The sequence below is a fragment of the Ptychodera flava genome, chromosome 17 (assembly GCF_041260155.1).
Source record: "Ptychodera flava strain L36383 chromosome 17, AS_Pfla_20210202, whole genome shotgun sequence".
Taxonomy (NCBI): Eukaryota; Metazoa; Hemichordata; class Enteropneusta; family Ptychoderidae; genus Ptychodera; species Ptychodera flava.
This window is the reverse complement of record NC_091944.1, coordinates 3,136,456-3,161,113: the sequence shown is the minus strand read 5'-3', so window position 1 is coordinate 3,161,113 and position 24,658 is coordinate 3,136,456. Positions and strand designations below refer to the sequence as shown.

Sequence of the window (24,658 nt, the reverse complement as noted above, 5' to 3'; positions counted from 1 at the left end):
ATTACAGCTTTATTCATATTTTTACTCTTCTCAGTTCTGAAAGACAAAGTTTTTGTAATCTGATAATTTTCAGGGAAACTCCCTCATCAAAAAGCTTTCCCTCTGAGAGCATCCCTAACTTTGACCTACAAAGAATATGAATATTGATTATTCAAAAACCTTCTCTTGTCATTTATACTGATATGCCCATTGTAATTTATACTGATATGCCCATTGTCATTTATACTGATATGCCCATTGTAATTTATACTGATATGCCCATTGTCATTTATACTGATATGCCCATTGTCCAGAAAGCAGTGTATACATATCACCAACACATGCATGTCTACATGTTCATTAAATCGTGTTCATCACTTTTCCCATATGAGCTTGTCTCAACCAAAGAGAATTGTGCTACCTCATACAATACTAAACCAATGAATATGCAACACTAACAGGCAGTTGGACCTCGTAATGAGCTTTCTCATGTGACTGGCATGAAATCACAAACCCTAACACAGGCAGCTGAATCTTCAGTGGTCTTGTATCACAAAGGAGGTGAAGTGCATGGGGTATGACAATTTTTTGCAATTCTGATTGCATGTTCAAATCATGGATACATATGTTGTATTGATGATTAGTAGAAATATAACACTGCAATGTATTTTACAACAGCATACCTCTTCATCACTACCACTGCTTTCAACTTCTTCAATGGAGATACGATTTCTTGTTTTCTGTTGTGTTTGCTTCTTGTCACTTGCCTTCTTTGTAGTTTTACTGTCTTCAGTTTTCTTCTCAGACTCCTTCTTTTCATTTTGTTTCTGCTGAGCTTCTCTCAGTTCCTTGAAAAGTAAACGCATTGAGTGACTTAGGAATTGAGTTTCAGCAATGTTATACAATCAGGCACAGATCTTTCTGAAAAAGACACGAAGACTTCCTGAACAGAGAGCCTTTTTTATACCAGATTTTGGAAGTCTTTCAGTCGCTTTGTGTAAATGTCTAAAGTTTCTAAGAGTTTTCCTTATAACAATAGACACACATTATTTTCTTCAGTGAAAAATATAGTATGTGAATCTGAAGCTTATCACAATGCCATATACAGGGCACTTGTGCTTCTCAACAGGGCACCTATCATTTTGCCTTCTTCAGTAACAACAATGTCAGCATCTCTAAAGTGGTGTACTCTTTTATAGTCAGTGAAGTTGCACAACACTTATTTCTGCTATATCTAAACATCTGTGTAATAATATATTTTGTTTTCCACAAACATGCGACTGATCACCACTGACAAGGATTGTACAAACATAGGGCTAATGTCCCTGAAGCTACTATAGACATGGATACAAAATTAAGTATTTCCTGACTGTATGAAATTATGTCACTAAGGTCATCCTAGGGACCTGTTAACCAAATATTAAAGCTGTCTGACCAGTGGTTTTGAAAAAACAAGCGACTCAACAGTCGACAGAGGTCCGCTGTGTTATGTAGAGAATAATTTTTTGTGACACATGTATTGATGAAGAAGGTGGATATCTTTGATAGCTCAGTTCAGGATGGCCTTACCAAAAATGGCAAAATTAGCTGCAAAAATACAAAATTGATGATTTCATCATAATTTCAATATATTACATTAAGATAAAGCCTAGGAACCTGTATACCAAATATCAAAGCTATCACATGAGTAACTTTTGAGAAACAAATATTTTGACCAAAAACGGCAAAAATTGACCCAAAAATACAAAAATTGAAGATTTCATCAAGTTTCACTATATCTTACTAAGAGAACCCCTAGGAACCTGTATACATGTACCAAATATCAAAGGCATCAGACAAGTACTTTTTGAGAAACACATTTTTTGACCAAAAATGGCAAAAATTGCACCAAAAATACAAAATTGCAGATTTCATTATATATTCAGTATATCATATTAAGTTCATCTGTAGGAACCTGTATACCAAATATCAAAGCTGTCAGACGAGCGGTTTTGATGAAATAAATTTTTGACCAAAAATGACAAAAAATTCCTTAAAAATACAGATTTGCATATTTCATCACAATTTGAACAAATCCAAATTGGGTTATCCCTACGGACCTGTATACCAAATATCAAAGCTGTCTGACCAGCGGTTATGAACAAGAAGATTTTTTACCAAAAACGCCTTTTTGGCAGTAATTTGCATATTTTCAACAATATCAAAAAATTAAAAAAAAAGTTTCTTAAAATCATATTTTGCATCTACACAACAAATATCAAATCAGTAAGTACTGCAGTTCTCAAGATATTTGAGTGGCGGACGCTTCACAAACGGACATACATACATACATACATACAGACTGACGCCAGACGCCGGACGGATACCCATCCCAATAGCTTCTATAGACTATAGTCTATACTAGCTAAAAATGACAGTAAGAATGATAAAACACATTCCTTCTAGGACCATATCAGCCTCTGTTACTGGACAATCTGACTGAACTCACCTTTCTCCAGTATTCCTTGACCAGTTCCATTTCTTTCTTGGCTGGACCATTCTTGGGATCAATTTTGATCAGAGTGGTCAGATCTTGTAAACTAGCTTTGTATTGCTCTAACATCTGCAACAACAGCATAAATGTCAAGCACAAGGTCAAACTTACACTACATAAAGTAAAAAGAACTTGCAGACGTTGGATATTTGATGATTTAAAAAGTTCACAAAAATAAGGTCCTAGACTCAATGAAAGCCATAAATTATTTTTCACACCAGTTCTTTTACATTTGGTATGTCATCAGCCTACAGTCCATCAATAATGTGAATACAGAGGGTTACTTTTGAAATATGACAATTACAGTTGACACTGCAACTTCTTTGAAATTGTGGTATTTTAGAGGGGCCAAGAGCTGACCAGGGGAGTTCAACCTTGCTTAAAGAGGATAAAGATGTCCTCCAGTGAAGAAAGATACAAGTGATAATTACCACAAGAGTTACATTTTGATTTAGTCCATATTTCCATCATTAATTTCACATATACTCCACATATCAGACATATTTGTCTTCAAACTTACCTTTCTAGCCTGAGCTCTTCTGAACAATGCTTTGATATTTTCAGCTTCCATTTCCAATGCTTTGTTACAATCTGACTCAGCTTTCCTAGGCTGTACAAAATACCAAATGAAAACATTCATTCCATATAGTTTTCTTTTCATGAAACCTCATGATTTTAATTTCTGTAGCTTTTAGATTTCCAAACTAACTTGTCTATTGTATTGTCTACCAAAAACACTGCATATGTCTTGCATTTTACCATAAGGTACCTCACGTTCAATTTCATCTAAATTAATTGTTCAGAAACACACAACAGTTACAAAGTTTTAATATAACTGCTCAAGTTAAACTTGAGCATAAGTCTTCATGAGATCTACAATTCTATACTTGCCACATCTGGTCCAAATTTTTTGGAACAAGTCATCGCTGATGACACAGTCCCCACTCACACCATTAATTGACAAGCACAAGCACACTACAGTATAATGTTTGCATGTGTGCCAAGTTTGAACGAAATCTGTTCAGGCATAGTAGAGTTATTGTTTAAAAACATGAAAAAAATCACAACAAAATGGCTGCCCAATGGCCGTATTGGATTGTATCACAAAATAAATTGACCTGCATATATGCCATAGTTCTTTATATTATGTACCAACATTGAACAAAATCAGTTCAGCGATAGTTGAGTTATGGTTCAAAAACATGAAAAAATTGTAACAAAATGGCCGCCCAGCACCATATTGGATCGTGGATATGTATGCCACAGTACTTCATCCTTTGATGCTGTTTGAAAAAAATCGGCTCAGGGGTTGCAGAGAAACGGCTACTGACGGATGGATGCATGGACAGATGGACGGACGGATGGACGGGACCCAATCTATAAGTCCCGCGGGAACTAACAAATTATTCAGCTATACACAAGCCATGAGTGCCAAGAGATGACATACCTCATCTAATCTCAAGAAACACAATGCTCTGTTGGTGTAACTGACAACTTGTTCTGGATCAACACCAATGCATGCAGTGTACTTATTCACTGCTTCCTGAAATTGACCCTGAAAGTAAAGAAATAACAAATATGATTCAATGAGATTGGTTACTCTGGTGACAAAGGCTCACAAGAAATCATAAACAGCATTTTTTTAAAATAATAGACACTAAATGTACTTTAAGGTTATTATAAAAACAGTGAAAAGGATGGATGGAGACATCAGCACCATGTACTGCCTATGCAAAAGTGGAAGGTGGTATTAAAGTTCAAGATTTAACATGCAAATGAACCCATAGCATGTAATGCACTTGGGGTGCCTGGAAACAGTCAATGTTATGGTATACCCATAGAATGTAATGTAGAAAGGGGTGCCTGGAAACAGTCAATGTTATGGTATACCCATAGAATGTAATGTACAAAGGGGTGCCTGGAAACAGTCAATGTTATGGTATACCCATAGAATGTAATGTACAAAGGGGTGCCTGGAAACAGTCAATGTTATGGTATACCCATAGAATGTAATGTACAAAGGGGTGCCTGGAAACAGTCAATGTTATGGTATACCCATAGAATGTAATGTACAAAGGGGTGCCTGAAAACAGTCAATGTTATGGTATACCCATAGAATGTAATGTACAAAGGGGTGCCTGGAAACAGTCAATGTTATGGTATACCCATAGAATGTAATGTACAAAGGGGTGCCTGGAAACAGTCAATGTTATGGTATACCCATAGAATGTAATGTACAAAGGGGTGCCTGAAAACAGTCAATGTTATGGAAAGAGTGTTCCATATGGACTACTTAAGCGAATGCAAAATTCTTCTGTTCTGAACAAGAGATATATAAGTCATATTATTGAACCAAAATCAAATCAGCTTTAAAAGCTTCATTCATAGTGTTAGACTGACTTCTCAATTGACATGAGGGATGATATCACATTACATGCAGTACAAATATGAGGATAGAAATTGATTTTGTACAATTCCTCTCCTTTAAAATTTTATACAAAACGTTTATATTCACCTGTGCTTCACTTAGCTGTTCACCCATTCTAGTGAAAGGTTTAAATATCTTGGGGACTCAAATGAAAGGTTTTCTTGTTGAAGATTTTTAGCAACGTCCAACAGCCCTAACCGTATCAATTCATACTGGCAAATTATAGTGAGTTTTCTTTTGTCATTCAGACATCAATCTTTTGATGTCCTCCGTCTATGATAGCTTGCTGTCACTGGCATTTTCTTCAAACTAACTACTAATATGTCAATCCATTCAAAGCCTTTGATGGTCTGACTGAGTTTCTCTCAACAAACATAACTCTGATGCTGATGAGTACCTTACCAGCAGGAGATATATCAGGCCATGTACTTGTCACTGGACTTACTGATCAGTATGACTCATTAAAATGATAATTACTGCAAAACAAGCTTTGTGAATTATCATTGAAAATACTTTCATTTGCCATAGTCCTATTATACACCATAAATACCAGGGTTCGCGGTAGAGGTCGCCTCAGTCGCAAACTGCGACTAAAACTTGTTTGTGGCGAACAAAAACCCAACGGCAATCGCCACGATCTCAAAAGCGTGGCGACAGCTGATTTCTAAAGTCGAAATCGATAAAACTAAACAGTTCAAATCTTAATGCTTTTCCACTGATATGCTAAAGACAACATAAAAAACTCTTTATTTAAAGCACTTACTTGAAATTGTAAAGGAAGACAAAATACAGAAAACAGTTGCAATTACATTCTCGCGATCTCGATCTCCATGAACTGGCATGGCAATTCGATCACGTTGATACTAAGATAGACAACCATAGCCAAAAGCAGCAAAACTCAGCGACGATTCCGAGCTTTACTGACACAGTATTTCATATAGGAGTATCAAATCAAACTGATTACACAATCCCTGGATCAGCGACATTTTAGTGAAATTTCCACATTAATCATAACTTGAAAAAAGTACATGTGAAACAAAGACGTCGTGTATGCTGTCGATCAACAGCATAGTGTGAACCGGAAACTGGCATGGCATGTGCATTGACTGCACATAAAAGCAAGTCGACATTGCAATATCAAACGGTCTACATCTTGTGAAAACAACGACATAGCATTGAAAGTTGTAATAGTCACCGGTAAAAACTCTTCACTGATGAAAGGATAATAGCGTCAAACAAATGAAATTGCATATTTAGAGAAGGAAAACCAACGTCACATCGTGGCCTTGAGTGAGAATAACAATGGCGGATGTGCAGAGTGGGACTATTCTATTTAGGTAACGGGGGTACGGAGGGGGTCCAGACACTTCGCACCAAAACCAGTTCGCCCCACACAACTTCGTCCCAAAACCATTTCGCACCAAAACAACCTCGTCCCAAGTACTACTTCGTCCAACGCCACTTCGCCCCAAGTACCACCTCGAACTAAAACCACTTCGCCCAAAGTATTGTACCATCAACTCGTCCTAAAACAAGGATACCATGACGTATCATAAGACTGTTTTTACCTGCAACTTGGAGGCATTCATGTGTCAGGACATTTGGGCCACTACGAACCATTTATTGTTGCATGAAACCATAAACGGTATATTAGAAAAAAGAAACACACAATGAAAACTACTCAATGCTATGTAACTCAGGTGCCGTGTGCACGATGTAATTTTCTCGAAATTTGTACACTTTCAAGATTTCAGTCCTGGGATGACAGAAAGGTTATGAAAACTTCGATGGCAGTGGTTGGTTATTTTCCGCTTTGCCGGTTGGCGATAACTTTGGGGCAAAGTGGCATTGTTTCAGTTGTTTTGGGGGTGAAGTGGTTTGGGGCGACATGACTTTTGGGGCGAAGTGGTTTTGGTACGAGGTTGTTTTGGTGCGAAGTGGTTTTGGTGCGAAATGGTATGGGACGAGATGGTATGGTGCGAAGTGGTTTTGGTGCGAAGTGTCTGGGAACCGGTACGGAGGGACACAGATTCATGAAGGTACTGGCAAAACGCTTCATTTTCCTAACGATGCTGTCGCGGGAACTTCAATGTCTCATTGTTGTAACCCCTTTTTAATAGTTTTTCTGATAGGAAAAGTAATTTTACTAACTGTAATGATCTATTATACGCTCAACACCTTTCTTAACTAGTTTCTTAACTAGGGTAGGCATGTAAAGTAAAGTGAAGTAAGCCTTTATTGAATCCTATCCCAATTGGGGATCTTGATCATATCAAAGTGCAATACAGGTTTTGAAAAATCAACAACAAAAGAGTATATATAGATAAGGATGTAACATGTTCATCAATATTTTACTGGTTTTCATTTTTATTTTGGTCTGAGTTCAAACAATTTTCCCAAATCACATTATGATGATTTGACTGTTCTTGAAAAATGTTTATAAGGTCTTGTGTGTCTCTGAATGTGTTTTTACAAATGTTTAGTTATGTCTACTGTCTGTGTAGCCTTTGCAGTGAAAAACGAAATGTATGATCTCATATATATCTATATATATCTATATATATCTATATCTATATATATATATATATATATATATATATATATATATATATATATATATATATATAGATAGATAGATAGATATATGTGTGTGTGTGTGTGTGTGTGTGTGTGTGTGTGTATGCATTTATGAATGTATCGCATCAAAAACTTGAAGACTGAAGCATGTTTCTACCAGCATTTAGTATGTGTGGCTAATGAAAGTTGCGTGTGGCTAATAAAATTAGGACCAAATTAGCGACACTGAGTAAGTGTGGCTACTAACTTGAAAATCCTACCGCTAACCCTGAATACACACCAATACATTTCCATAAATACACACCAATACATTTCCATAAATACAAACCTTTTTAACTTTTTCATTTCCTTCATCTTTCAATTGTTTGAATTGTTCTGCTTTACTCAGATTTTCAACTGGTTTCATAGTTTCCTTTGGAGGTACTTCACTGGAGCTGCTGGATGTCCTGACAGCTGACTCAGTGGCCTTTGTCGTGGTTGTTTTAGCGCCAGAGTTGCCTTGTGCAGTGGTGGTAATGATAGGTGGTGCTGTGACGACAGATGGTCTTACAGCAGTCTTTGGGAGTTTCTCTCTCCATGTTGGTCCGTACATTTCTTTCAAGATATTTGCCATTCTGGATGATCCCGCCTGAGCCAGGGTTGCTGATGGATCCATGGAAAACACAGCTTGATAGTCAACGTAGGCTTCTTTATACCTGAGAGACAGACAGAGATAGAGACAGAAATACAGATGACAGACAGAGATAGAGACAGAGAGAGACAGAGATAGACAGAGACAGATAGACAGATGACAGACAGAGATAGCGAAAGAGACAGAGAGAGACAGAGATAGATAGAGATAGATATACAGATGACAGACAGAGATTGAGACGGAGAGAGACAGAGATAGACAGAGACAGATATACAGATGACAGACAGAGATAGAGACGGAGAGAGACAGAGATAGACAGAGACAGATATACAGATGACAGACAGAGATAGAGACAGATAGATAGATGACAGAGATAGAGACAGACAGATAGAAAGATGACAGAGATAGACAGAGACAGATAGACAGATGACAGACAGATAGAGGCAGAGACAGAGAGAGACAGAGATAGACAGAGACAGATATACAGATGACAGACAGAGATAGAGACGGAGAGACAGAGATACAGACAGATAGACAGATGACAGACAGAGATAGAGACAAAGATGAAGAGAGGCAGAGTGTGAGTGATTTTCAGTGTCGTTGTGTGAAATTATTTTTTCACTGATAATTTTGAGCCTATCTGCTGTCATTTTAGAGTCACTAAACCATTAACCTGTTCAACCCAAACTTAAATTTTGATTGTTCAGTCAACCCCCATCACCACAATGGTTTGGTCCATGCCCACTGTTACCAATGGAGGGAGTGGACCTCTTCACAAGGAACTGGGGATGCACAGAGTGATGTTTGAAGCTCTTCAGAACAGCACAGAAATTACTCATGAAAATACTGGAACAGGTAAAAGTAAGGTGACTTACTTTTCAAGTGTTTCGTATGCCTGTGCCCGCCGTTGAAGAGGCTTGGATGAAAATGGGGCTAGTTCCAACGCCGTAGTGCTGTCTGTTATACAGGATCTACAGTCTCCTGTCTTGCTGTAACAAGCTGCCCTGTTACTGAACAATACACCCAGGTTTGCTGCATGCTGTTGTTTCTCTGTGTGGGAGGAATTTATGATGAATTAATGCAATTGACACATTCGACACATTCCACATGTACATGGACATCCAAGGGGAATACTTTTGCCAATCCCAGGCCCTAATGTCACGAAATAAATATGTACCTTGGGAAACACACCAGTTAATGCACATATAATGCTATCATACAGAATGTTTAATAAAACACAATGAAATCAAAAACGTTCAATGTTAAATCATTACAGTGAATCTGATTTAATTTCAACTTGCAGTGTTCATTGCCACTTTCTAGCTTGTAAGTGGGTTGCAAAACAGTACATGACTCCAGCAGTAGCTAATGTTATGTGTAAGGTGAGAAGAAAACTTGATAATATGGGCCAAATTAATTTTACACTCTCTCACTCACTCTCTCTCTCTCTCTCTCTCTCTCTCTCTCTCTCTCTCTCTCTCTCTCTCTCTCCCCTCCTTCAAACAGACAAAGAAAACAAATGCATGATAACAAGGCTCCAATACCTGGTTTCAGTTTATCTATAGCTTTAGAGTATTTTTCTATGGCCTCGCCATACTGTCCAGCCTTATAGAGTTCATTACCCCTGTTCTTCAGTATGACAACAGATTCTGGCAATGGTGGCGGAGGTGGTGGTGGTGATGGTGACCGAGCTTCTACAACTGCTGGCGTTGAGGGCGCTGTTGCTTCCAGTGGCTGTGAAGGTGCTGTTGCTTTCGGTGGTTGTGAGGGTACTTCAGCCTCCTGTGGTTGTTTTTGAGCAACATCAGCCTTTGGCAGATCTTTTTGTTTTGAATGTGAAATTTTCGATTTGCTAGCACCATCGGTTTCATCTTGTTTGACAGCTTGTGCAGCCGTTTCTGAGTTCACAGCGTTTTCATCGCGTTCTTGACTTCCAAAATCAACGTTCACTTTTGATTCATCAGAAACATTTTGCGTGTCCGTTAGATCTTCCATCACAACATCACTGTCTTCTCCATCATCGTCTTTAGCACTCTCCTCTTTTTCACCCACATCATCACCAAACAGCGCCTTCTCATCTTCCTCTGTCCAAGCAATTACTTCTTCCTGCTCCCTTCCCTCAGCGTTATTTCCAGAAGTTCTTTGCACATTTTCATTTGATTTATCAATCTGCTCCTTGCCATTTTTGAGATCAGTGTTTTCAGAGGGGGTAGCGTTATTATCCGGCACACTGTTTGTGATTTCTTCCTTAGTATCTTTGTCATCTTTTCGGTCCTCATCATCATCGTCGCTGTCGTCATCACTGGAATCACTTCCTTCCACTTCCTGTATGACCATCCTGCGACCAGATTCCTTACTCTCATTCTTGGATTGGTTCTTGACTTTCAGTTCTTCAGTGGCTATCTCAGCCAATAGTTCCTGAAGGGAAGACACATGATAAATGAACAATGATAATACCGTAACTGATGAAGCCATAGGAAAACCAGAATGGCTGTATAAAATTAAACCACTGCAACACATAGTTTTCACTCCAAATTTTCCAGTTTTTATCTGCAAATGACAATGAATCACTTTCTTTATTTTCATAATTGACAGAAATCTGTTTAAAAAAATCACCAAACAGCACATTGATATATTTAAATCACTGGTACGCAGTTTATATAATTTTTTATGCATAATTCTGTAAAAAGCAAATTTCCAATGCAAAACATGTTATTTGATTACTTTTTTAATCTCAATGATATCTAGTCAAAAATAATTCGTCGTCAAGTCCTATGATGATAATGCAGCCTGATACGTCATCAACAAGATACCATTAAATGTGGCACACAACATTCAATATATCAGGCACGTTATAAGAGTAGTATTATACGGTATGGGCTTTGGGCCATTTTAATTATTGCTCCACTGATGTGAATAAACCTTCCTTTACTTGCTGACTGTCTGCACATTAATATTTATCCTTCCAATTCTTATTTAAACTCCTCCATTTATAAATTGATATTGTTTGTTTGTAATTTCTTCTCAGTGATGTAACGTCACCATTATTACTTCAGGACAGTTTGATATGCTAACAGCTAAAGAGATCTTTGCTTGACTAGAGAATATCTTATGCAGTGTACATATTGGTGTTGCGCTGACTTACAGAAACCTAAGCAATTTCTACATTGACTCCACGAGTTCAGAGACTTTACAAGGTAGAAGGTACATGTACAATGCAAATTGCAAGCACCCTAATAATAAATATGCATAATTTTCCAAAATGGCCTACTGATACACTCTCCTGGCAAAGCCCTAAAGACTAGAACCATATTACTTCAGCACATACAGATATACTACTGGTCAAATATACAAATCTATACGTGTCATGGCCAGTGATACATACACAAAGAAGATAACAGGATTTTTTTGTCAAGACTGAATGATTTGGAAATGGGAAAGTCACGCTTACCTGTGCTCTTTTGTTCTGTGGCTCTAAAGACAGAACATGTTGGAAATCTCTCTTGGAACTTACAAAATCCTTCAGACCCTTCTTGGCCACACCCCTCCTCATGTAACCTATACCCAGATACAAAGTGAAATGTAAATATAAACACAGCAGAGTGACCATGTAACCTATACCCAGATACAAAGTGAAATGTAAATATAAACACAGCAGAGTGACCATGTAACCTATAGCCAGATACAAAGTGAAGCATAAATATAAACACAGCAGAGTGACCATGTAACCTATACTCAGATACAAAGTGAAACGTAAATATAAACACAGCAGAGTGACCAGCAATGATTCTATCTATGCTCTTGTTATTTTACTGTAAACAAAGTTACTCTACCCAATGGGTACTCAACCCCAAAGTTGGGGTAGAGTAACTGTGCTGTGAAAGAGACACTGAAACCTGTCTACTACTAACCAACAGCAAGGTGTTCTAACTCTTTTCCTGAAATTACTGCCAAACAGTATCACTTCCCCATCTGTCAATTCAATAAAAAGTGGTAGTGGGTTGAAACCAGAAGTGTTTTCAATCACTTTGCCAGGTCTATTACAGCAGCTTTAGTCAGACTCTGTCAAATCATGTCTACAGTCTATGTTATCAGGGGCTTTAAAATGTTCAGAATTTTCTTAAAATGTACCATATTAGGAGATTTTGTTCTTCACTTGTTTTAACCAACTTGATCTGATAGTGAACATGAACTTGGCAGGATAACATTTATAGGATGGCATCCCCAGATAAAATTCCATTTTCACTTTTAGTAAATCTGCCTGTAGAGATGTGTTCTGAAGACAGAACGGTTGATAGGGAAAATTTAACTCCCATTATATAGCAGATATGCTAACATTGTTTAAAATTGATCACAGATTTGTCAAACTAGAGCAATTTGAACTGCATGACCTTTTGACCCTGATAAAAAACACTCACTGTCAAACTTCCAATATCAAGATCACTTAGCCAACAATTTTTGTAAACCTCTGGCTACAAGTTTTTATCTGACCTACCTTTCACATTATCGGGTTCCATATCTAACACAACATTGCAATCAGACAGAGCTTCTTTGAATTTTTCTTGTCTGATTCCTGTAATAGAAACGAAGAAATCAGTATCGTTTGTAAAACTGGGTTTGTATGTAGTCCACTCACTACTTTCTCAAACTGTTTTACACAGATAATGAATAATAATGAAATGATGAAAAGCTCAATTCTAAACAATTATAAGTACAGTTATACTTGACAAAACAGAACAGAAAGGACAATGACAAGTCTGGAAGGATTAGTCAAGTTCAGAGACGCTGTCTACAACTACATAACTGTAATCACAACATGTCTGAATGAGGAATGGTGATACCAGCTGACTCTGAGTATTGATAGAATGACACATTCTTCCACTGTTTTCATCATGACAGCAGTCTTACAGATTATAAACTTATAAATGAGGATATGCTCCTAAATATATGAATTCGTTCTACAAATTTGTACCGTCAGGTATGCATTTGAAAATTGTGTAAAAGCTAACAAGGATTGAGAATTAAAACAATTTCCAGTAACTTTCTTACAAAAAGGTGACCAAATGCAGTCACATTGAAAGAAAGTCACTATCTTTCTTGAAATGACTATCTTTCACATAATGAAAAGATGAAAGAAAATCCTGAAGGATATTTTCCTCTTTAAATCGGGAAATCTTTCAAACAAAACTTGGCATTTCCTTCACCCCACTGTTGAAAGTATTCACACTAAACTTTCCTCATCACCCAAATCAAGACAATTCTATAGGAAGAACAATCTTTCTTTTTCAAATTGAGCAATTATTCATATCTGATAGTTGTACAAGACAGCAGTACTTACTAGCTAGAGCTCTATTGTTGTAAGCTGCTGCTGATTTAATCAAGGATATACTCCTTGAATAATACGCCTCTGCCTCGGAATATTCTTTAGCATGGAATGCCTGCAGAAAACATAGAATACAACAGGTTGTGTTGAACATTTGCTACAGTAATTACTGTCCTATGAATCTGTTAGATCAAATGTTGGACAAAAAATACTGTACAATGATGGAGCAAAATCAATTAAAAGAACATCACCAGTAATGGTTGAATATGAAAATATTTTATTTTACATTGGAGAATTGTGTCTCCTAATAGAGAACTGTACTCAAAGTTTGCGATAAATGAATTTAATCTCTTCAAGAATTATGGAATGTTTTCATCAAATACCTCATTGCCTTTGTCCTTTTCTCTGTTTGCCTTGAGTTCTTTTTCTTGCTCTGTCAATCCTGAAAGAAATTGATGAATTACTGTGATAAAAAGGTTGTCAAAAATCACCAAGGAGAAAATACAGTACAATGGCAAATGACAGTTATTTACATTCAATATGCCCACGCCTAAAGAGCTGAAAATTCACAGACAATAAACAGAAATCTATGAACTGCCCAGGAATTAACAAATAAATTTTATGATATGCATGGTAGTCTGCTCATTTTCCATTTAGAGAAGTACCTGTAGAGTCGGCAACCGATGCTTGCCTCTCCATCAGCTGTATATAATTAGAACAGCTCTATCCTCAAAAATTTCATGGCATAATAAATTTTTAAATAATCAACAACCCTAATTTGACTCGCTATACACAATAGAATGTTGCTTCACAATAAACCATTTTAAAAGGAATATTATCTTTTCTAAGTCTAATGTTTTCATGTACTGGGCATTACCGATCAACTTTACTGTACAAATTGGGAACTACACACAGAGTTATTTACAGCAGAATTATAAAAGTATCTTTCTTTCCATCACAAAAGTAACTTATCATTTGCAAAACTGATAGAAACAATAAAAGGCCTTGTGTGTCTTTACCAGTTGAATCTACAGTATGTTCAATGTCAAGGCTTGTCTTGTCTGCTGTATTTGTTGTCCTATTACTACTGTTGGGAGTTTCCTCTTTGTCGATTTTCTCTATCTCCTTGTCAACATCAAACTTGTCCCATTTCCTGTAATCTGCTGACTTGATGCGATCTGCTGAAGGTTGGTAAAATGGTTTCTCTTCTTTGAAGGTAACCTGAAAACAGGACAATATCCATGGAAATAACACTGGTCAGTTACATTTGAATTACATATACATTTGTTGTATAATGAACTTTGATAGTGCACACAGTCAAACTCAAAAACTTGTTAGGTTGGTACACAGTATTCTTGTTAAAGTTTTTTTTTTTAAAACATTGTTTTGGCTTTTACACGTGCAAATTACATTATGGCTCTTCAATGAAAATCAAAAATATTTTCCTGTCTGTATTTTAGAAGATACACATGGTAGTGATGATAATGATGATGGAGATGATGATGATGATGCTAATGCTGCTGCTGCTGATGATGGTGGTGGTGGTGGTGGTGGTGATGATGATGATGATGATGATGATGATGATGATGATGATGATGATGATGATGATGATGATGATGATGATGATGATGATGATGCTGCTGATGGTGATGGTGGTGGTGATGATTGTGATGGTGGTTATGATGATGATGATGATGATGATGATGATGATGATGATGATGATGATGTTGATGATGATGTAGGTGGTGGTGGTGGTGGTGATGATGATGATGGTGGTGGTGGTGGTGGTGGTGAAGATGCATGGTGACAATATTATTACTATTATTTCTAATTTCATGTGAAAATTTGAAATTTGCCAGTGACATCAAGAGTGTAAAGCACTGTCTGAAAATCTACTCTCCATTGCTGATATAGTAAATAATATGTATTATTATACACCTGCGCTTGTAACCTATGGAGTTTCGTTGAACAGTAAGTTTTGGTATCAGAGGACGCGGAGTGCAATAACTTTGACGCGGAGTACAAGAACTTAAAGGTATGGAAATCGATCCCAGGGCCTAGGAGTGGTACATGTAAAACAGTGTGTATCTTTGCGTCAGAGGCGGAATAAACGATGAGTGTATCTATTTATCCAGGAAATCTTAATCCCGACTGCTATGTTTGTACGCACATAGAGTCAGTCGACGTTAGGGACACAAAAAACAACACGAGGAACAAACAGACAGGGGTTTTGAACAAAATGTAGCCGATACTTCACCGCGTACCATATTTTTCTGTAACTCCATACATGAAAATATTCGTAGCTTGACGCACTTTGAACATAGCTGGTAACAAGGGACAGTGGAAAGCCCATGGAACTACGTGTACAACTATAACAGCCACTCATGTAGTTTGTGAACAGTGAAGATTTTTCTGATCAACAACTTTGACAGATGGTGGACTGACCTTTCCTACCGCAATTGTTATCTCCCTCGATTCAGCACAAAATTTTCGTATGGACTGTTGATGCGGTGTTTACAGTTGTTACGTGGTGGTAAATCCAAGTCGTATTTACGACTGCTGCGTGAACAGTCACTGAATAAATTTTGCACGCATTTACGAGTACCAGATATTTTTACAGTTTTTAATCGAAAACCGTCCGTATATTCGTATGACAGTGACAAAAACAACACAAGGAATCTGGCGTATATTGTTACTGAATTACTTTGACCAAAAAAATCACCCAAATGCCGAACGGTGATCATACAGAACTCTGCAGGTTTCTGGACTAAACGACCCCAAACCGACCGGATCTCAGTCAACTGTGCCGGGCTCGACGTCTACTCGATCAGCGTCAACTCAAACTTTCACTCCAGACAACTTTACCCCACAAACTGGGAATATACTAAATTTACCTTGAAAAAATTCAAACTGTGTATCGTATTGAAAAAATCTTACCGGGGCCACGGAACAAATTAAAAAACCAACAAATCCAAACAGAAACAGTGGAATAATCATTAGTGTGCAAGGTCGCTGTATTATATGTCAGGGTAAAAAAAATCTAGTTTTGAAATTTCTGGACGGTACAAAAGGCGGGGCAGAATTAGACAAGATTACGACCAATGTGTTACCGCCGATGGTACATAACGTTCTGTTGATAGCAGGTAGTTGAGTGTCCAGTGAGAACACTATTCCCAATGTACCATGGCTGTTGATTTGAGCTGCCTCCGATCGAAAATTTTCTACACAAAGACATGATATCAATAATTTTGAGAGATTAAAAGTAACAGCTGTCTTCTCGCCAAATAGCTACGATCAAGATCATTATGATAGAAGCAATTGACCGCCGAACACCTGCTTGCTGTTCTTATACACAACGTGTAAAAATGATTATTCCTGCAGAGAAATACGACAGCAAATATTGCAATGTGAATTTCTTACTATCTTCCTCGCAATGGTTTTACATCTATGTCTATTTTAACACGGTCACTGGACCATTTCTGACGATTTTTACAAACAAAGAATCAGCTCACACTCATCGTGGGAACACATTGCAAAGACGTTCAAAAAATGTTCATCACATGAAAGATTACCGTAATCCCCGTTTCAAAGATGTAGGAAATGTATAATGTGTTGTTCATCTTGAAAAATCCCGAACTGCAGCCTCTGAATACAACTTCCCGACAACTTGCCGACAACTTTACAAGCACACTCCGGTCATCACATGACGGTTATAACCGTACATGTGCTGCCGAATCAAAAGACTTCAAATTAAAAGTAAAAAAGTATAGAAAAATATCAATATCCAAGCACTGTGAAACAGAGTAATTTTGATAAGGTCAGTTTATTGTATATCATAAAAAATCTCCAGGCCACTCGGAACAGCGTAAGATTATGATCTCATCCGTTCGAATACTACACTCACACGGTAGGGTAAAAATGTGAACTCAGAACGTTACATACTGCTTCCGCCAAGCGAGTCCGCTTAGCTAAAGGCTGTAAAATGACCATAATTATTATTGCTAATCTCTATAAATTTTGCCGAACATTCGTTAGTAGTTGTCGAATTTCTTGAGTTTGTCCGAAAACTATTTCAGTGAATGACGTGAGTTTCAAGACATCTGAATGCGAACGCAATATCGGTATCGGGATAGCAAAATCAGTCACAGAAAATCGAGGAAGAACATAGGAGTCTATTAATCTGCGAATTAAATGAATCCTAAGTTACTAGGAAAGTAAAAAGGTAATGTTGTGTCCTGGTTGGGAAAGAAAAGTTGATTAAGATTTCAAAAAAACGTCAGATAATATTAGAGCAATTTAGTAAAAAACAAGCTCAGAAAAACGTATAGAGATGAACGACATCACGGCGATCTTCAAACCTTTCATCATGTTTCAGTCTGAACGGTCAACATTTGATGCTATAATCTATGTCAAGTGTCTCTTTTTGGTCAAATCTGACAGAGATGAAGCAATCGCGATTTAGTTTCATCGCCCCGACCCGACAGAAAATAATGCAGCTCATGGGCACCTGTATAATCGTGGCGTGAACGTATCCAATAGCCGTCCACTGCATGGGCCATTGACCGTGCATCGCCAGCAAACAACGGTTTTGGACGTCACGAGAGCATTTTTCCACAGTCTGTGAGCGGTTGAGTGATTTGGGTTGGCTGCATAGATCGGAATCGAGTTGATTTCGGCCGAAAACAGTTCGAAAAGTAGTTTTTCGTGTTCCGTCCGAATTGGATCCGCATGATGCCGGTTTTGTCCATGGCAATCAGCAGAGCTGTGGTGGGAGGCCGTATAACGCCGGGAACACACGGCATCGTACGCAGGGCTAGACGACAACATACTTCCAAAAGAGATCTATCGTAAAATATCGTACTGCAGGTCAACATACACATCACCCATTCATAGGCCTAGAGGTACACAGATCAACAAACAACAGGAGAGGCAATCTGCTTGAAACCATAGTCCGTTTGTGTCTGAACTCATCTGAGACTCGTGTTCAGTAACCGTTGGTCAAGTATTTTGCTCAATTGTAAGAATCGTTTATTCATTGTTGACATCGTAATCGATCGGATGTACACAACAAATGTTTGATCGTTTTGCACCTTTGCGCGTCCCCTCGTGATTGGCAGCTGTTTGAATGCTTTTATCTATTGTTTGTTGGACGCTTCGAACACGGCATCGAAGCAGTTTTGGCATCAAAAATCAACTTAAAATGGAAAAAATGAGAGAATTTCGCCAACAAGGTGATGCCACAAGTATTCACAAAACGTAATATGTTGGAACAATGCTTTAATTTACACCATGGTTGTTGAAAGCTCCAGATTTTCGGGAGCATTCGTTGACGCTGTTATCATGTGCCACTCATGTTGGATTATTAATGCCCAGGGAGATAGGGGGTATTTATAGGCTCCCCCTGCCTTTAAGGTGTTATTGGATGCTATTTGACCTTTGACCTCAAAACACCTTAACGTCAATGGGGGGGAAAAAAAGAGAAACTTTTACATTTTTTACAAGAATACATACTTCTTAGCATTCAGTACTTCACAAATTAAATCATGGTCAGTCTAAAACCTGTGAATTCAAGTGAAATTATGCCGCTGACCTACAATGTCTACATTGTGCACTGTGCAGCGCAGGTTGAAATTTCATTCTGTGTGCTCAGCAAACACACTCAACGCAGTCCCAGTCTGCTTGCGATCACTCAGTACAGTGCGTGACAGGCATCCAAAACACACCTTAATTTGGATATTTTTCTTGTAAAGTTGGACTAAAAAGGTGTATAATAATAAGGTTATTCCCAAAATGCCGGGATTTATGTCCGAGTACATCATACGCTTCAGTATTGTCCGAGACGCGTAGCGTTGAGGACAATACCTCTGCTGCACGATGTACTCGGACATGAATCCCGGTATTTTGGGAATAACCTAATACGGTCAACACTATAGACTCAAGATAAATGATGCTAAAATTTGAAATTTGCCAGTGACATCAAGAGTATCAAGCACTGTCTGAAAATCGACTCTCCATTGCTGATATGGTAAATAATATGTACGGTCAGCACTATAGATTCAAGATAAATGATGATAGACCCTGAAGATAGATATAAATGATAGTTTCTCACCTGTCCAGTATCAGTGTTGATGGTGCCACCTGACCGAATGGGAGGTAGATTATCTTCCCCTTTTTCATTTTTTTCTTTCTTGAGGAAAATGTCTTTTGCATTCATTTCATCTGTCCATGCCTTATGATAGCAAAACATGTAGAGTATTAGTAGATAGTTTAGATGGACATCACCATTGAGAGGTACCAAAATGATACATTTAATCAGATTTCTATCTAGGAGCAAGTATTTGACTATTTTTGTACAGCAATGAGGGAGGAAGAACACAAACTTTGTAAACAATCTCAAGTCAAAATAGTTTACATGAAATCACAAGAATACATGGCAAATAGACAACAACTCCTTGCCCTTTTAGTTTTTTAATTGCTTTGTAATTTTGTTTACCATTTCACCACAGTGGTTTGGCTCAAACCAATTGTTATCAATGGAGAGTATGGACCTGTTTATGGTACATCGGATAAAAAGGCTAGAGAACACAAAGGTTAACCACATAGTTGAAACTATAAAGACATTATAATAAATTTGCAAGAGGTATTTTCCTCATCTTATCTGTTCATTTTCGTTAATATTTGAGATGATTGGAATTTGCAGCAATATCCTAATCTTATGAATTTATTTAGTCACTTAGCTATTCTATTTTTCATTAATTCAACTATATTAGAATTTCAAACCTTGAAATTTGAATCAATTTCTGTCCACTCTTCTGTTTCAAAATCTCTGGCTGATGATGGAGGTTTATCCTTTCTCAGATATTTGCTGGAAGAGACAAAGACAAAGACATACAGACAATATGTCAAGACGGTGAATAGGTTACATACGCAGCACTTTTACGTTGAGCAAGACTTTGGACAATTCAATCCACAATTCACTAATTTTGGAGACTGATTCACTTTGTTTCTTATTAAAATTTTACATACGCCTTTCCAACAATGGCACTTACACAATTTTATAATCATCATCAACTGACTGTGAACCAATATAATCTTGGATAGGGTTTTCATATGGATCTACATGCCTGGTCACTAGAATGTTTCTGTGAATTTTTGTATTGAAACTGAAACAAACAATTCTCTTTTTCACAGCCCCCCCCCCCCCCCCACAACCACCCATCCCCGCAACCCATCTAATACTGGAAGTGAAATAGTCAAAATAGGTTAAGTATGCAAATGTGGAGATACTGACATATTATGGATGGAGAACATTAATGTACCTTGGATCATGCACTACATACCTACAATTGATCATGGACCAACAGACATATTGTGAATGAACAAATTTACAAAAACAAACTTTATGTATAACCTAATCAGTTGCAAAACCACAATTTTAAAGAAAAGCATGAATAATATATATACTTAAACAGAATGATGAGAACACAGCAAAGTCTGTTCCAACAACAACAATTTGATAAGTTGGTTGAAGATATGTTTTTCCTGAAATTTACGATGATGGAAGATTATCTTACCTCTCTGGTCCTGCAATTTCTTCTATCCGTTTTTCACAAAATTGTATTAAATCAGGGTAGTGCCCCTCTTCACCAGAGCTGAACAAATCATGGGAAAAGTGAAAAATATAATTGTAAGGCATCAGATGAGAAAATATACCGTATGACAATATTACCCATAAACATATCCTGACAATTTATATGTGATTTTGTGTTACAATGTATTGTTACATTATCTTCTAATAGCAAATCAAGGAATTGGGTCAGAGAATTAGAACTGATATAAAATGGCAGAATTTCTGTAAAACTTGACACAAAATTTCATCAGTTGTGACCGTTTTCAGCCTTTCCATCTTCATATATTGGATCAACTCACATTATACTGATCTGATGACTCAAACAGTAGTCAAGCTGTAAAATAGTCTCCATTTTACATAGGCTTGGTATCGCTTATTAATGGCAGCATATATGTTCATGATATATGATCAGTTGCATACTATCACTATGAATAAAATAGCAGCTTATGAGGTTTGGCATTAGATCAAACAATTCAGCAAAACTAAATCATAGAAAAAATACACAGAGTCTGACTGAAATTTTATTGCGAGGTGTACTTACTTCAATACTCTGAGTATTTTGCCGAGTTCTTTGATATCAGTGCATTCCCTAATATAGTTATAATCCAGATGTTCCACGGCTACTGACGACTTTTTACCCACTCCTCCTCCTAGAAGATTTTCCGCCATTGTAGTCTTCTGGCTAGAAAGACTGCAGATTCAGGAGAAAACCATGTCAAGTCTTATTTGTTTCTGTATCAATTTCTGAACAAAAATGACTATATCTTGCAAATATTTTTAAAAATTCAGTCGACAAAACTGCAGATCACAAATATTTTATGGATGGTACACAGAGCTGCGACAATTTCCTCATGACGTTTGAAGTTTGTAATTTCACTGCACTTTCTCCACTCATTCTCTTGTTGCAAGAACGTAAGGTGCAATTACGATGATACCAGTTGTTCAAAATTCCACACAATTCATGGCAAAACAACAAATACAATAAAATGCTGAGGATTGGGTACAAGTTGGATACCGCAGCCTTAAAATATATGGAAACTTTGCAACATTACAACGATGACAATCTTACATTTTTTCTGCAACTAGTAAACATCTAAATTGATATAACATGAAATAAAATTCACACTATCTTTGCCAGTTGTTAGTATCCATGTTTCTGTCATTTTATCTGAGTTCTTTACAGTAAGGGATCATGACACATGTAATCTTCTGAGGGGAAGAAGTCCAAAACAATCTACTTGGGTATGACAAACCTAAGTTGATAACATGGCCAGGTATGCTGTTGATCAAAGTGACACAAGATCATGACGTCAATATTCAGCGGCATGTTAGTAATATTGTAATTCATTTAAGGTAAAAAGTGCCTCAGGAACAGATATTCTGACTCTCAAACTTTTATATTTTTTTTCTACCATAAATTGGGCTAATTTTGAAGTTCTTTGAGCTACTGACGTTACTTTTGCCCTATCAAGTTAACACAGGGATGGCAGCCATTTTGAATTTCCAATGTCAGTAAATACGGGGTATTTTGTTTATCTGGAACCAAAATTTGCATGGTGACCCTGATTTCTGTTCTTGATTTAGAATATGATGGTTTTAAAGTTTCCCAACTGCAAGTTTGAGTAAAACTTTATTTTAAGTCTTTCAGTTCATGATATGAGTGCACAATAGATATGTATGGTACTTCACACCACTACATTCACAGTGTTTCATCTAGAGAGGGGGATGGGGGGATTCTCCCTTTGTTGACATATTGCCATGGCACCCCTAGTAATTTGTCAAGGGGGGACCAGACCCCCATGTAATGGTGCCAATCACCCAAAAGAGATACAAGCAGAACACATGAACAAATGAAATCCCCTTTAAATTTTCTGGTAAAGGGGAAAATCCCCCCTGTTGATGCCATCCTGGATGAAACACTGCATTCACAAATCATAGGTTCCCACACATGAGGGAGGGACTGTGTCCAATAGCAATGATTCCTGGTTGATGACATTGAGGAACAAAATGAGAAACATTGCTTCTTTTTCAAATTGCAAATGCAATTACTCTGCTCAGATTTCAACCTACATGTAACCTACATATATTGATATAAGTTGTAATAGTTTTGTATACATACACATATCAAAAACACTAATGTTTAGAAGATGTTAGACGTAAACTGCCAGGTTGCTCCAACAACCATGTTGCTCAGTCAAATCAGAGACCCAGGTCCCAAGAGGGGAAGACTCTAATTTCTATGGCTACTTAAACCTACTTCCAATATTACCCATTTTTGCCTAAACCATCCACACTAAAGCGGCAAAAATGAAACAATACGCAAACGATGCATTTACTTTTAGTAAAATTGTGTCTTTTACATGAAGTCTGACACCCATTAGTCTGACACCCATTTGTTTCTGAAATGACAAAGCAGGCTATATTCACTGAATGCTTTCATGAATTTTTTTCCATTATGTTGCAAGCCAAGAACTGTGAGCATAACATTCACCACGACCTCTCTTTAAGGACAAGGTAGTATGAAGATGAGGACACTCAGACTAAAATTCTCATAATTCTACTTTTATATCAGTATAAGTTTTGGGAAAGTTAGACTCTGATTAGCTCTGCATGACAGGGCTGTGTGTTACCGGCGTTATACAGCCTCCCGCCGGTAACACAGCCCAGCCAAGCAGAGCTAGACTCTGATTAGCTGGAGTTATTTAGTGTGTGGCTTTACCAGGAGGTATTTGCATGTAGGCGGGGGTAAACCCACAAAAAAATCCTTGAGGGAAGTCCTTGGCTATGTCAGTGTACCTAGACTCTAGACTCTGATATTTTAATATCTGTTTATGGCGATAGCTATTATAAGTATGTTCTATACTTAATTTTTCATTACATTATTCAATATGCTGTAGTCTCCCTTCCCTGAGAGAGAACTAGCTATCAATTCTTAGAAACGTCCAGTACGTGCATGCCCAATTTTATTGGCTGGCAGTCGGCTGTCAATCATCAGTCACCTGTTCGGGTAAACTTTCTCGCCGCACAAACCACATAATGTAAATTCTGCATGTTCAGAGAAAATACTTATTCATGTCATTTTTAATCGACAGTCTCGGGACGAAACGATGAAACAAAAATAGCAATTAATGCAGTACTTTCGTTTTCACTTGTTCGTATCCAGCACATTCTGCACAAACATTCGTGAATGACTTTGAACACGTGATGCGAGAGCAACGGTGCGATGGAATGCTCCACTCACTCGACTGAGCAAGTTCCGTGTAGTTAGCTCGCATTCTTTTCTCTTTGCAAGCAGTACGACGTCTTCGAGTCGAGAACAACTTTTTGTCAGCACATACTCACCTAATGTAAAACTAACACGACGCACAACTTCTGCAAAACTTGCAAGGAAACTTCTCGAAACGAGCTGATTCACAGAACGTTGCTAATGTGCCGGTGACCTCAGTCAGAATCAGAATGGCGAAGGGTCACCCTTTGATAAAATTTACGTACTGATTATATTTCAGATTATATAATATAACCATCAGTCCACAATTGTATGTTACACAGATGGATGT

At 37.5% G+C, this 24,658-nt stretch overlaps 1 protein-coding gene across 1 annotated transcript in view; it reads right to left on the bottom strand.

The window, feature by feature from the left end:
* The window catches only part of LOC139115174 (sperm-associated antigen 1-like), a 32,831-nt gene extending 8,267 nt beyond the window's left edge, over positions 1 to 24,564 (bottom strand). The window contains exons 1-17 of the mRNA XM_070677093.1: positions 24,444 to 24,564; positions 21,643 to 21,792; positions 21,046 to 21,123; positions 20,252 to 20,336; positions 19,581 to 19,700; positions 14,491 to 14,692; positions 13,855 to 13,913; positions 13,487 to 13,586; positions 12,644 to 12,721; positions 11,600 to 11,706; positions 9,693 to 10,566; positions 9,024 to 9,198; positions 7,846 to 8,212; positions 3,960 to 4,067; positions 3,033 to 3,122; positions 2,468 to 2,581; positions 663 to 827 (exon numbers count right to left, since the gene is read on the bottom strand). Coding sequence (XP_070533194.1) covers positions 663 to 827; positions 2,468 to 2,581; positions 3,033 to 3,122; positions 3,960 to 4,067; positions 7,846 to 8,212; positions 9,024 to 9,198; positions 9,693 to 10,566; positions 11,600 to 11,706; positions 12,644 to 12,721; positions 13,487 to 13,586; positions 13,855 to 13,913; positions 14,491 to 14,692; positions 19,581 to 19,700; positions 20,252 to 20,336; positions 21,046 to 21,123; positions 21,643 to 21,770 — 2,850 coding nt within the window. The 5' untranslated portion in view covers positions 21,771 to 21,792; positions 24,444 to 24,564. The remainder of the gene's footprint in view (positions 1 to 662; positions 828 to 2,467; positions 2,582 to 3,032; positions 3,123 to 3,959; positions 4,068 to 7,845; positions 8,213 to 9,023; positions 9,199 to 9,692; positions 10,567 to 11,599; positions 11,707 to 12,643; positions 12,722 to 13,486; positions 13,587 to 13,854; positions 13,914 to 14,490; positions 14,693 to 19,580; positions 19,701 to 20,251; positions 20,337 to 21,045; positions 21,124 to 21,642; positions 21,793 to 24,443) is intronic.
* Between the last annotated feature and the right edge of the window lie 94 nt (positions 24,565 to 24,658).